Source organism: Engraulis encrasicolus, chromosome 23 (assembly GCF_034702125.1).
Source record: "Engraulis encrasicolus isolate BLACKSEA-1 chromosome 23, IST_EnEncr_1.0, whole genome shotgun sequence".
Taxonomy (NCBI): domain Eukaryota; kingdom Metazoa; phylum Chordata; class Actinopteri; order Clupeiformes; family Engraulidae; genus Engraulis; species Engraulis encrasicolus.
Window position 1 is genome coordinate 31,717,704 of NC_085879.1, and position 15,000 is coordinate 31,732,703.

General features: G+C 45.5%; 1 protein-coding gene across 1 annotated transcript in view; it reads left to right on the top strand.

Moving 5' to 3' along the window:
• The window catches only part of zcchc7 (zinc finger, CCHC domain containing 7), a 5,226-nt gene extending 4,306 nt beyond the window's left edge, over positions 1-920 (top strand). The window contains exon 8 of the mRNA XM_063189908.1: positions 295-920. Coding sequence (XP_063045978.1) covers positions 295-920 — 626 coding nt within the window. The remainder of the gene's footprint in view (positions 1-294) is intronic.
• The last annotated feature ends 14,080 nt before the right edge of the window (positions 921-15,000 follow it).

Consider the following 15,000-nt stretch of genomic DNA (forward strand, 5'->3'; position numbering starts at 1 on the left):
TGCGTGCGTGCGTGCGTGCGTGCGTGCGTGTGTGTGTGTACATGTGCCTAGAATGTATGCATCACTCACTCACTGTGCAGTATTTGCATTGCTCCTGTGTGTGTTTGTGTGTGTGTGAGAGAGAGGGAGCAATATTAACTCGCTCTGTATTGTTTTCCAGACCTGCTCCAGAGTGTGTGTGTGTGTCTGTGAGAGAGGGAGCAATATTAACTCGCTCTGTATTGTTTTCCAGACCTGCTCCAGAGTGTGTGTGTGAGAGAGAGAGAGATTAACTCTCTCTATATTGTTTTCCAGACCTGCTCCAGAGGAAGTACCTGAAGCGCACCTGGCCCGAGAAGCGTCGCGAGCGTCAGGAGAGCAAGCGGATGAAGAAGGAGCGCGAGAGCTCGCTGCCCTCCTGGCTCGGAGGACGACTCCACAACAAGAACCTCCAGGAGAAGAAGATGAAGGCCATCGCCAAGATCAAAGATGGCTACGACCGCTCCGGCTCAGCCAAGAATCCCTTCAACGACAGAAAGGCTAGTAGAGCGAAGACGAAGGCGAAGTTTAAGGCGCAGAGTGACGACGACGTGACTATTGTTTCAGTAAAGAAACCCAGCAAGAAGCAGAAGGCCAAGTTGAAGGCCAAGGCGCAGATGGACATCGCACAAGAGCTCGGCGGCAGCGGCGGTGGCGTTGCTAAGGTTAAGGAGCCAAAGTGGATGAGGAAGAGGAATAAAAGCAAGAAGAAAGGTGTGGCGGGGCTTGTCCCGGACTGTGAGAATAGTGGTGGTGGTGGTGGTGGGGGCGGAGGACCCCGCATGTGGAACGGACGATTCCTGGACAGGCGGCGGAAGGCGACAGGTCGGCATAGTAACAACATGTTCCCTCGCGGTGGCGGGGCGCAGGACAAGGGGCAAGCGAGACGCAGGCAGCGCTAGGCTGCAGGGAGGTGGATTTATTTACATTGATTTTTAAGCTTTTTTGGTTTTTGTTCGTGTAAAATAAAAGCAAAAGAGCTGGGTTTCAGTTTTGTTTCCCCCTGGACAGTAAACAAAAGTACCACAGGGGGGTGCTATTGGACTGGACTGAAGACCTTATTTTTTATTTTATTTTTTATTTTATTTTGCTCTTTTGACACCAGAGGGCGCTGTTGCTCTGTTCAGGGCAGGGGGTTGGCGATGGCCTCTACACACACACACACACACACACACACACACTCACACACACACACACACACACACACACACACACACACACACACACACACACACACACACACACTCACACTGCTTTAGAAAATAGGATTTTAGAAGGCCCCTTACACACACACACACAAACGCTCACCACTCTGCGTCAGGGTAGAAGAGTTCAGAAGGTCCAGTAGTGCCTGTAGATTCTCTGGATTGAGACAAAGCTGCTGACCATCTACCTCCATCCTGTAAACCCATCACTGGCCTTTAGGGGCGCCACTGCCTCAATGCAGAGACTGAAGAAAATAAAAGACAATGAAATGAAAGTAAATAAAAGAGACGGTTTGATTCCAGATCACTATGTGAGTGTGCACGTGTGCATTTTTTTGTGCTAGTGTTACTAGTAGTGCAATAGTAGTACACTAGTAATGTGGTAGTACATGAGGACCACTACATCATGGCTATTCAAATGGAGGCCCTTGGGCCAGATGTGGTCTTGGATGGCAAGGTTCTGCCCCCCCATAAGGTCAGAACAATAATGAAAACAAATATGTGTGCTACCTATGGCCGTGCATAATTTGTGATCACTAGCACTTCAGGTTGGGAATATCTCTATTATGCATTCACATTAGCCTGGGCGAATAGCCGACTGTTGACTCCGTCAATCAGTCTGTCAAAAGCCATGAGGAATCCGTTTCCGTAGACGATGGGAGATGGTCTGATCTTACTCTAAATTAATTGAAGTTCCAAACTCAAACTAAAACCCATATTGTGCTTTATTAGCATGCCTGTTACGTTATAGCGTCGCAAAAGCATACAAATAACAAAACGAAAGTGTGAATATAGTTACCTTAACCAATCAGTAATGGAGCTCGCGGGTGAGTTCTACGTCACCACTCTCAACTGTTTGCTGATTGGCGAAACACTGAGAGAACCGAGCTCGAGGCTTTTGCCAGACGATGTGCGGAGCCAAAATCTTTGGGTGGAGTACAGAGGATGGCGTCGCGAGGCTACATTCACATGAGAGTGAAATCATATCTAAAACAAAATCATAAAACAGTGTCATAAATAGACCTTCCTAAGGCGACTAAAAAATAGAGAAGCGAATATCTGTTCTGTCTGGAAAGCTATCTGCTTGTTTCGCACCCTAACCTCGGACATCGTGCTGCTCTCAGTTATACAGATTCTACGTTTGGCCCCTTCACTGGAGGGAATTTGAAAAACTGGCCCTCTGTGACTTAATTGAATACCCCTGACACTACATCATGGCACAGGCTGTCATCATGTTTTAGCGTAGGTATCGCACGCTATAGCACTACAGTGCATTCAGCGTGTTGGTGCGACGCCTTTTGAAGTAAAGGAGTGCTCCTCAATGCAATGGTAAAGCTTTCCCGCCGTGTCAGCGATTTTGTTTTGCCACAGCACATTTCTGTTAGCTGAACCTATCAGTAAAGCAATGCTTCTGCTTTACTTTCCCCAAGAACCGCAACATAAGGCGAATTTCTAGCTAAATTGTGCCTAAACCAAAACCATTCCTAAACCTAACCTGTCACAGGGCGTTGTGGAGCACGCTTTAACTTGTAAAGGCGTATTGGACACACAATAGTGGGTTCAAATCAGTCTGTCATCTTTACGCAATGATGACATGTTGCATGGCAGTAGTTGTATAGTGTGTTGTTGTGCCATGACCTAATGGTTAGGGGGGTGTTAAAAGATAAGTTGGTTGCAGGTTCGAATCCCACCCTTACCTCTACCTAAACCTCCATCCATGTCTGAAGTGCCCTTGAGCAAGTCACATAACCCCCGGCCCACATCGCCCCAGGGACTGTAACCAATACCCTGTAAAATAACCATGGTGCTATGGATAAAAGTGTCAACTAAGCCCGTGGTGCTTAACCTGGGGTGTAACCACAATTCTGCTAGTGAACATCAGTGAACTTAATGTAAAGTCATTAAGGTATTGATTAATGTCTCAAGCAAGATTATCGCAATGAATCACTTGATTTTTTGTTGTTGCATATACACGTGTAGAAGTTTGGGTGGGGGTGCACAACTTGTCTTGGTCACAGGTAAGGGGGTGCTTTGACAAAAAAGGTTAACAAGCAACACCCACTGAACTAAGTGTAATGTACCGGTAATGGTAAGCCAAGAAGATTCCCCTATTGGTGCACTTGCGCAGTGGCAGAGGCACATCACTATGTGAAGACATGCTGGAGTAGAGTAAAGTAACTTTATTGATCCCTGGGGGGAAATGAAGGTGTCAAGTAGCTTACATAAATACACGTCATGCCCACATGGACATTTCAAGACACATGTAACACGGGTAATAGTCAGGGAGGGGAAAAAACAAAGACTACAGAAAAATAAAAAGGCATTTGTGCAAAAAACAGTCTCGTCGCCGCCGGTGTATTTGCCCGGCTAGACTGACAGATATCTGGTCTAGCCCCCCTCTAAGTGCTGCCATATGGGATCCCCTAGTGCGACACTAAACAGTGTCTCATTGCGTTGGCCTCCTCCTGGGGCAATCCCCTGTGTGTTGATGACTGTGACCAGGGACGCTGACAGCTTTGGCCGGGTCCGGGACAAAGTCATCTGAAAGCCCCCCCCCACCCAACCCAACCCAACCCATGCAATATAACGAGCACTCAATACTGCCTCCCCCCCTCTCCATGGGCCCAGGACACAACTGACCCCTTTGCCCCCACCCCACCCCATGTCGACACCCCTGACGGTGACTGTAGCCAGTGAGTGGGAGTAGAGTGGAGTGGAGATGGGGAAATGATGAGTGCATGTGATTGCTCATGCCTGTCTGCCTGCCTGCCTGCCTGTCCCATGGCTTGATGTGATGCGGTGCGGTGCGAAGGGTGGATTAGTCATGCCTGTCCTGCTGCATTGGTGGCGTCTGTGTGTGATCCAAGCGTTGTCGTTCGCTCTGTCCCTCAAGTGAGAAGTCTTGTCGTCGTGACTATCATGACGTCACGTTGATGAAATAGTATGCTGCCTGCCTGTCCTGCTGGCAACTGTGTGTGTGATCCAAACGTCGTCATTTGTTCTGTCTCTCTCAAGAAGTAGTCTCGTCGTCGTGACTATCATGACGTCACATTGGTGAAAAAGTCCTTGTTATGCTGCCTGCCTGTCCTGCTGCGTCTGTGTGTGATCCAAGTATCGTCATTCGTTCTGTCTCTCTCAAGAACAGGGCTCCGAATTAACACCAGCCAACTGGCAGAATGCTGGTGAAAGTTCAGTTTGGCTGGTAGAAGAGCTCAGCTTTCTTGCCACTTTGACCAACTAGCAGGGGCGGAGTGGGAGGACTTTTCCCATCGGGACAATTTCCCCCTTGGCGGCCCTTTAAAAAAAAAAAAAAAACCCAAAGCGAACAACATGGTTTCCTAACCAAAAACACAAAAACCACGAAATCTGCAGTCGTACTACATGTGGACATTAGTGTTGTCAAAATATCAACCTGAAGTGGAGAATTGTAGCCTACACCTTGATGAAATGCACAGCCAGTGGTGTAGTCTAGGCCCTACGTAAAACGCAGGTATACGCAGCCATTTCAAAATTTCAGGGATTACAGTATACCCACTTAAAATTGATTGATCCATTATTTACAATAGCACAAATATATACAGTATACCCACATCAAAAAATGCTCAAATATACAGTACAGGTATACCCACTTCAAAAAGTAGACTACACCACTGCAGCCATCATCACAGTCCAAAGCATTAGAACTAGTTGCAGGTTAGGCTACATCACGCTACTGTAAATGCAAATGTGCACTCCACTGTCATTTTGACAGTTTGTAGGCCTATTGAAATATCGTTTAAGGAAGACAGGATGAGCACGGGCACAAAGTTTTGAGTGTGGGGATTTTTAGAAGAGTAGGCTATAGCTTACAAAAAGTCTGTCTACATTGTGCAATAAACCCACGATACAGCAAATAAGCCAAACCTAGCTGCTTCAAAGCACAACCATAAGTCAACAAAATGTATTAAACGGTGTCGGCCTACCTTAAAACGCTGTCTTCGTTGCAGCAAATGTCTTTGTTTCTTGCAATCACTCCACTTTAATCCACAGTTTAGCCTACACACCCAGCACTGGTCACATCAGAATCTTGTGTGGTAATTATTTTGTTCCATTTCTTCAGACATTACATAGGCTACATCCTAAATGTGCCACATATAAATATATGTATGATAATAATATTATTTCGACTATAAGGAGATATACCGGTAGTTCTAACAAATCAATGCCATCAAAACAATCTGTTTCTGTTAGCTGCAGTTCTCTTCCTTACCACTTGGTGTTCGTAACCCAAGTCAATAACCACAGAGCAAGTGAATCTGGACTGGCAGACTGTAAACTGTATCAGTCATGTGGAAATCGGAAAATAAATCATAACTTATCCATATTTCCATCCTTTGGTAACCAATCTAAATATCACAGGTTCTTCAAATACTGAGAACGAAACTGTGTTACTAAGATCTACTAAACTTCCTCGATCTACGTACGTACGTGTATGGAAATTATCAGTAGAGAAGGGGTGTGGTGAATTTACTGTTTGACACCGTCAGTGAGGTATTACTGTCTGGTACACGGAATAAATACTGGCTAGTCAGCAGTACATAAGAATGGAGATGTGGAAAGTAGGAAGCCAGCGATTGTCATAACAACTTGAAGACTCCAGGGCCGGCTGACTATATTACATTTCACGGCCGCGGCCCACCGGGACAAGTCCCCGATCTACCGATGGCCACTCCGCGCCTGCCAACTAGTGTGTGTGTGTTTGGCTATTAAGATTAACATCTACAAGCCATTTTGGCTGGTGATATAAAAAGTTAATTTAGAGCCCTGCTCAAGAAGTAGTGTCGTCGTCGTGACTATCATGACGTCGCGTTGGTGAGAAAGTCCCGACAGTATGCCTCCAGCCTAGTGGCACCACAAACTCTTTTGTGCTTTCCTACAGGGGTACTGTCTAGGGTTGCCAGATGGGACTGATTGATGTGACTGATTTCCACCCCCCAAAATGTGTATAAACCGCCTGATGCAGTAAGCCGCGCAGTTAACGGAGTGAAGCCCCCCCCATCACACAGGTACTCTGGGGTACCTCCCCAAAATTGTGTCTCGACGCAGGGAGCGACGGCGTGAAAGGGCGAAAATAGGTCTCTGATTGGTCCTCTCGACCAGCCTGCTCTGTCCTCGAGTCGAGAACAAGCGCTACTTCCTTGTTCTAACCTTCGTCGGTCTACGGACTGTGAGCTCTTCATTAAATAAGTTGCCCGTGCTTTGTTGTTTGATTTATTTACACGAACCAAAGACAACACATGCGCTTGCAAGTTACGACGCTGAAGTTATTTGGACAGTTGAACAGTGGTTCCGAGGTCGAGGAAACATTCCGCTTCGTCCTCGACAAATGAGCCACTTCTTTGTTCCAAACTACCACTGTGGCTGCCAGTGCGATCAAACATGCACGTGATATAAAGATTTAATGTTTCATTTTCATTCTCGTCGAGTCTGTGATGCTAAAAAACAACCGACACGTCTAGTTTACTCTTTGTATTGAAGGCAGTTTCAGCGTGGAATGACATCGCGCAGACCGTGCTTCAAAACAGGGCATAAACCAAAATTAACTGCATCATGGCTGCGACAAGCTCACTCTGTGGCACAAGTAGGAAGCATAACCCGCCCTTAAATCCCGCCAAATATGACCTAAATTCCATTGATTTCTATGGCCATAAATCTACAGAAAAACCTACCCAATGCCCTTTTTTTTAACCCTTAAAGGATTTATCCGGAGTTGGAACAAATTTGCCTGTTTTTTGCATGTTTGGGATGAAATACAGTCACTCTAGAGCAAAATCAAGGCAAAAGGATGCGTTTTGAGAAAGTTTGATAATATCACGTTAGCCTCGTTAGCCATATCAGCTATGCAATATGAAAGATGCGGGCATCGTTTTTTCGGCGGTTACACACATTTCAAAAACACAACATTTTAAAGTCTTGCACAGCTCAAAACAACGTCACACTTACCTCGTAATATGTTGAGGGTATCCACACATAAACCGAAGTGTCCAAAGTCCTTCATGTATTCTTGAAAGGTCTGCAGAATGTGTTTTGTGAAGCTACTACCTTGAGAATATCTAAATTACGATCAAGACAACTATTTGACACTAAAGCCCACCAAGTAGATTGCCGAGTGCGTCGCACCATCAGCTGTGGTTACTCGCTATGGAAATAATCATAGCTGATGGTGCGACGCACTCGGCAATCTACTTGGTGGGCTTTAGTGTCAAATAGTTGTCTTGACCGTAATTTAGATATTCTCAAGGTAGTAGCTTCATAAAACACATTCTGCAGACCTTTCAAGAATACATGAAGGACTTTGGACACTTCGGTTTATGTGTGGATACCCTCAACATATTACGAGGTAAGTGTGACGTTGTTTTGAGCTGTGCAAGACTTTAAAATGTTGTGTTTTTGAAATGTGTGTAACCGCCGAAAAACGATGCCCGCATCTTTCATATTGCATAGCTGATATGGCTAACGAGGCTAACGTGATATTATCAAACTTTCTCAAAACGCATCCTTTTGCCTTGATTTTGCTCTAGAGTGACTGTATTTCATCCCAAACATGCAAAAAACAGGCAAATTTGTTCCAACTCCGGATAAATCCTTTAACAGCCCAATTGGGCAGGAAGACACTCTGGCAACACCACAGGGAATTGTGGGTTCCCTTCCTTGTTTAGCTGTTGACCCCCCCCCCACACTCGAATCATGTTCCCCAACCCCACCACCTGAACCCTCCACCACTGCCCCCACCCCCTTAGTAACACCCATGGCTGTGCCCAGTTATTAGTCTGCGTGTGTGTGTGTGTGTGTGTGTGTGTGTGTGTGTGTGTGTGTGTGTGTGTGTGTGTGTGTGTGTGTGTGTGCACGGCATGGTGTTCAGTCATGGAGCTGAAGTCAAATTTTCTGAGTGTGTGAACTTGAGGAAAGGGACTGGGGACTTTGCATATTGGCCCTTCGCGTGGTGCACATGGTTGATTACCCTGATAGAAGGGCAGAGAGGCAAAGAAGAAGAAGAAGAGGGGTGGTGTGTCGTGCTGTGTGGTTGTGTGGTGTGCTATGGTGCGTGTGTGTGCGTGCGTGTGTGTGTGCACGTGCGTGTTTGTGCTGTGCTGTGTTATGTCCTGTTCTCTGTACTGAGCTGCAATATGTGTGCTGTGCTGTGTGTGTGTGTGTGTGTGTGTGTGTGTGTGTGCGCTCGTGCACACGCTCGTGCACACGCTCGTGCACACGCTCGTGCACACGCGCNTGCACACGCACATGCACACGCACATGCACACGCACGTGTGTGTGTGTGTGCGCGCACGTGTGTGTTACTCGTGCTTTGCTGTGATGTGTCCTTGAGCTGTTATGTACTGTGCTGCAGTGTGTGCGTGTGCGTGTGCGTGTGTGTGTGTGTGTGCTCCAGATGTGGAGTCACAGCATCAGATGAGACGTGTGTCTGGCTGGGGGGCAATTCACAGTCGCATGTCAGGTGCAAAATGCCCACACATCTTGCTGTGAGTCCCTGAAGAACCTTGTCAGATGTGTGTGTGTGTGCGTGCATGTGTGTGTGTGTGCATGTGTGTGCGTGCATGTGTGTGTGTGTGCGTGTGTGTGTGTGTGTGTGTGTGTGTCCTGAGTGACCACTCACAGCTTTGGCCCGGCCCAGGACTACTGACCCCACCACACACACACACACACCCACTCCTCCTGTGCACGTGTGTGTGTGCGTGCGAGTGTGTGAGCATGTGTCTATGAGTGTGTGCATGTGTGTGTGTGTGTGCATACGTGTGTGTGTGTGCATGCTTGCGTGCATGTGTGTGTGTGCATGCTTGCGTGTGTGTGTACATGTGTGCGTGCGAGTGTATGAGCATGTGTCTGCAGTGGCACACTGTCCTAATTCACTGTGCCAGATATGGGCCAGTTGCCCCCTAGGCCACAGGTGCGACTCCAGTCCAGCCTGGCTCATTCCCCCACTCACGCAACCCCATCGCGCTCTCTCTCTCTCTCTCTCTCTCTCTCTCTCTCTCTCTCTCTCTCTCTCTCTCTCTCTCTCTCTCTCTCTCTCTCTCTCTCTCTCTTTCTCTCTCTCTCTCTCTCCCAATCATTTCCTTTCTACTGTATTATTCAATATCACATGGCAACAAAGACACGCAAAGTCGAAAATATAGTACTTTAATAAATAAACTATATACCAGAGGTGGGCAAACTCAGGCCCGGGGGCCACATGCAATGGCCTGCTGAGCCATTTCATGCGGCCCGCAGAGTCTCTCCAAGAAAGACCAATTTTGAATCATTGGCTACATTCAGGTAACATCTAAATACTCTCTAAATACTCCAACTATTTCTGCATTATAAAACTAAGTCGACTTCATATACTAATTAACCTTTATTTGGACTTCTGAGCTCAATTTCTGCTCATTTTGTGTGTCAGTTGCAGATACACATAATCCATAATTGGAGAGATAAAATCTCTTCAAAGACCAATTATTACATGATTGGGTTTCATTGAGTGTGTTTGTCCTAGTAATACTGTAACATTAAATTGCTAAGATGATTCACAGGCATGCACATGCACACGCACACGCGCACGCACACACACACACACACACACACACACACACACACACACACACACACACACACACACACACACACACACACACACACACACACACACACACACACACAATCACTCACACCGCATACTATAGCCATGGCATACATTAACACGCAGTGATATGTAGGCTACATGAACACTCATGCATACTGTATACACACACACACACACACACACACACACACACACACACACACACACACACACACACACACACACACACACACACACACACACACACACACACACACACACACACACACGCTTGAGGTGTGTAGGTTCATTTATAATGACACTGCAAGTCACGGGCGGAGGTCGTAGTGTGTGTGTGTGTGTGTGTGTGTGTGTGTGTGTGTGTGTGTGTGTGTGTGTGTGTGTGTGTGTGTGTGTGTGTGTGTGTGTGTGTGTGTGTGTGTGTGTGTGTGTTTTCATGTGCCCCAGTTAAACAGGTCAAGTGTGGATTTGTAAACACCCATGCGACGAGCCATTGCCCTGAGGCATCTGGTCTTCACTGCTAGCCTACGCAGTATTCTACAGCATAAATGCATAGACGATCCAGCATCCAACGACTGCATACAACATATACAGTGGATCTGAAGCATTTCCACCTGTCCGTTTTATACCTGAAAAAAATGGGAAAAAAAACCCTAAAAAACAAAGCACTTTTCTAGTTTGGGATTGTACTCTATACTGTACCGGTCCGTGGATGTAAAGCAGTGGTGTCAAATGCGGCCCACCAGTTGGGTAAATCCATCCCCAAACATGTAGTGAAAAGAAAATAACAAAAGCCATATTTACATTAAGTTTTTAATTCTGAATGAATAACTCAGATTAATTAGTTCCGCCAAGTTTACATTGAACTGTCATTTACGTTCGTGTAATTCCGAATTGTGAAGTGTTTACATGACATTTTCAAAGCGGAATTAAACTGGGCAGAGCACTGGTTAATTACTCACCCCAACAACCTGGCGGGTTAGGAGTCGAAACGGCAACCTTTGGGTTACAAAGATGTATTAATGAACCCTTTTATTGTCTGTCACAAAATAGAAGCAAGATGTGGGATTGAATAAATGACTGCCATGTGGAAGAGAGAGTGAAACACGTTAGACTTCTTGTATTTCAGCATACATGCAGTGGTTGTTGTATTACTTCACTGATACCACATATAGAACTGGGTATTGATCAGAATTTGGCAGCTTCCATTCCGGTAGCGGTACCGAGACCGATAGCTTCATTTTGGTACTGGTTCCTGAATGGTTCCTTTTTTGGTTCTTATTTTTCTAATCGCATTTTGGGATGGCAAATTATGATTATTTGTTAATCATAAAAACCGACCACAGAGCCTTGCTGTTCTGCTAAGGCTGTTTAGACACAGTAGCTCACCCCCTTCCATTCTCTCCAACACATGCGCACACATTCACACACACATTCACACACACACACACACACACACACACACACACACACACACACACACACACACACACACACACACACACACACACACACACACACACACACTTAGTCTAGTCAAGTGCAAACTGCATTATACATCACAAAGGGTCAGTACTCATCTGCGTCCCACTGAAAACAGTGGCTGTGTGTGTGTGTGTGTGTGTGTGTGTGTGTGTGTGTGTGTGTGTGTGTGTGTGTGTGTGTGTGTGTGTGTGTGTGTGTGTGTGTGTGTGTGTGTGTGTGTGTGTGTGTTAGACATGTGTGTTTACAAAGGCGTCTGTGCGTCCCTTTGGATAAGAAGCAGTGGGGGGAGGAGGGGAGGAAATGTATTTATGCAGAAAATAATCAGACAGAAAGTGTGTTTGTGTGTGTGTGTGTGCGTGTGTTTGTGCGCGTGCGTGTGTGTGTGTGTGTGCACGTGTGTGTGTGTGTGCGCGCGCGTGTGTGTGTGCGCATGTTCATGTTTTTTGTAAAAAGCAAAGGACCTTAGGGGACAACTTAACCTTCAATAAACCAACTCAAATTTTAGCACGAACACACGCACGCGCACGCGCGCACACCCACACACACACACACACACACACACTCACACACACACACACACACACACACACACACACACACACACACACACACACACACACACACACAGGATCCTTTGCTCACAAAGTCATTTGGTGCTAACTGCTTTTATATCAAGTCAAACTCATTTACTAATTAACCTTTATTTGGACTTCTGTGCTCAAGTTCTGCTCAATTTGTCTGTCAGTTGCAGATACACAAAATCCATAATTGGAGAGCTAAAATCTCTTCAAAGCCAAATTATTAGATAATAGTGTTTTATGACTTCAAACTGGGAGAAGCAAGGTCGAACAGAACCTGTTAAAATACAAAAGCAAACCGGCTAGTTGTTCCATGAAGAAGAGTAATGATTTCCTGGATGTGACTAAAACACACGTTATGGCACTGCCCCGCAGAACTATGATAAAACCCAAAGGCTGAGTTGTCTAAAGGGGACCACTGTCATTTCCCTGTCTGTAGAGAGGAGCCCCAAATTGATGTTGCATCAGCGCATAATTTTAAGCATGTGTCCTTGACGTGAGTACTGTAATTTGGAAAAATACACAATTGTCTACCTCAAAGAGTGGCAGAAATGGTCTTTAGAAGCAGGAGGATAGTCAATTGTTGTTTGGACAAAATTACCTCTGGGTCGAGTCAAAATATTGCATTCTGAACACTGAATAACTAAAAATTGTTCAAAAGAGCCAGTTTTTTTAACGGCTCTTTGAAAGGAACGAGCCACTATGATCCGGATCCCGTCAAAGAGCCATAAATCCCATCTCTATCGTCATCCTCCTCTTCTGCGCACCTGCTCATTTATATGGGCATCCCAGACAACCCAGCACTTTCCCCTGGGTAATGAGGTGTGTCAGAATTGTGTGTCAAAGAATGAGGTGTGTCAGAAGATAGTGTAGTGCCTATCTAAATGTTCTGACCTTTCCCATCGTAACACATAAAATACCTTTAAATGACCCGTTAATATAGCCTGGTGAACCAGCGCCACCCGCTGGATGCTGAAATTTTCAGCTGCGAGTGGGTCTGGCCTCGGATATGAGAACGTTTTGAACACTGTGCCCTGAGTCTGGCAAAACCAATCACAACGCAGAGATTTGTTTTGAATCAAAGCGGGCGGGGTTTTGAGGGAGTGACGACGAATCTCACAACACCGTTGGGAAAGTACATCAACGGCAGAGATCGCAGATTGGTCAGAGCACCGGCCCGGTTTGAAAAAACAACAGGTTGTTCTCATCAACAATCTTCGGAAGTATCGTTTATCGGGGCCAGACTAAATTACTCCGGTCTCACATTTAGGCTGGTTTATCAGGCTACCGTTAATAGGCAAAGGAAGACTACTGACCTCTTCAATTGGTTGTGTTCAGAAAACTAATCCAGTAAACGTGAATAAAGACATTTGTCTGTGTTATTTTAATCTTATCTGTTGTTATTTTAATGGTGAAAGTGCAACGTTTCGACCCACAGGTCTTCATCCAAGGTCGAAACATTTCATTTTGCACTTTTGCTTTCATTGTCCTGCACCTGTCCCATCGGGTGGGGTGTGCACACATCTACTCCTCCGAACAGAAAACCATACCATACATGCAAAACCTGGCCTTCTGACATGGTGTCTCAAAGTCTTCCATATTGCGAGAGTACACCAGAGACGATTGATAAGGTAGAGGCGATTCACACAGTTTCTTCCATATGAGGTTAGGTTCTAAGCTACAATGCATGGTATGGCAGCCACACCCCTTTAGGAGACTAGGACAATGAATGGACTAGGACTAGTGTATGTACTTCAATGTGATTCACTAGTCCAAATCGGATAAATGCGGAGAAAGAATTTCCCCTACCTAGGGGACCAAAATTGGCTCCAATTGGCAATTGGCAATTGAAAAGTTACCTCCATTTAGACCTGGGGTGCATTTCTCAAAAGCGCAGTTGTTAGCCAGTAAGCTCATTGGATAGTTGCCAATGGGAAATTGCGTTGCAAGCAACAAAGTAGCTAACGTATGTAGTTAGCAACTGGTGACACGTGGTATGATTTATCTTGGTTACCCATTTGAAAATATTTGAGTACACCAGTGGTTTATAAAAAAAAAAATTCTGCTGCGACTAGGCAAAAGCCGTCAGTGACCATTTACTGTGTACTGTATGGCTATGGCAAAGTCTTTGATAGTTAAAAGAAGAAGAAAAAGTCTGCATCAACCTGGATTTTTCTGACGTGGCATCTGAAGAAGGTTTTTCACCCGAAACGTTGAGGTAAAAAAAACAAAAACAAAAGTGGGGGCAGAAAAATCCTGATTGAAGCAGACTTAAAGGGACACTGTGCAGGAAATGGTCAAAAAAGGTACCGCAACTATGCTGCTCATTGAAACTGGGCTGCCTATTGCCAAATTTGATCTTTACATGAAAGTTGACTAAGTAATAAACAAATATTTTCTAGTATGGTCCAAGTAGAGTCATTTTTGCAGCTAAAAATGGCTATTTTTGGAAATTCAAAATGGCGGACCATGGAGAAGATCCGATCCCCCTTTTCATGTATGAAAACTGCCATTTTTCCATAATGAATACTTAGAATTTGATGCTGGTGGTAAGTATTCATGAAAAAGGTAACATTAGTTAATGGGCAACATGAATTCTGGAAATAAACAACTAAAAATCTTACACAGTGTCCCTTTAAAAAAAATCTGTTCATTTGGTTGTCCTGCTCCCAGGTCAGGCGTTTGGATGTGTGTCCTGTAAGTCTACTGCTTCACTGTCCTTGATGGTGTCACATACTGTCGAGTGGCTGAGCCAACATGAGCCTCAGGCCTTGTAGCCTACCATAATGGAGCTGCCTCAATGGCCACGGTCAAACACGAAAGTCACTCGCATCACTGAATTTCACCCAGGCCTCGCACAACGAAGCAAGCAAACCAGGCAATTGCCTAGGGCCCCTTTGCACCAGCTGAAAGATGGGCTCCTGGAAATGACTGGTTATGTACTTGAACTCAAATGACAGCAATGACAACTTTGTGGCGTGTTTTTTAGCCTTTGATGTCAGCTCTTCTTATCATTGTGAAGCAGAGTTCACAAACAGTTGCATTGTTAGCCCACTAATAGGGAACGTGAGCTGGGTTTAGACTGTTGTGAGACCGGTTA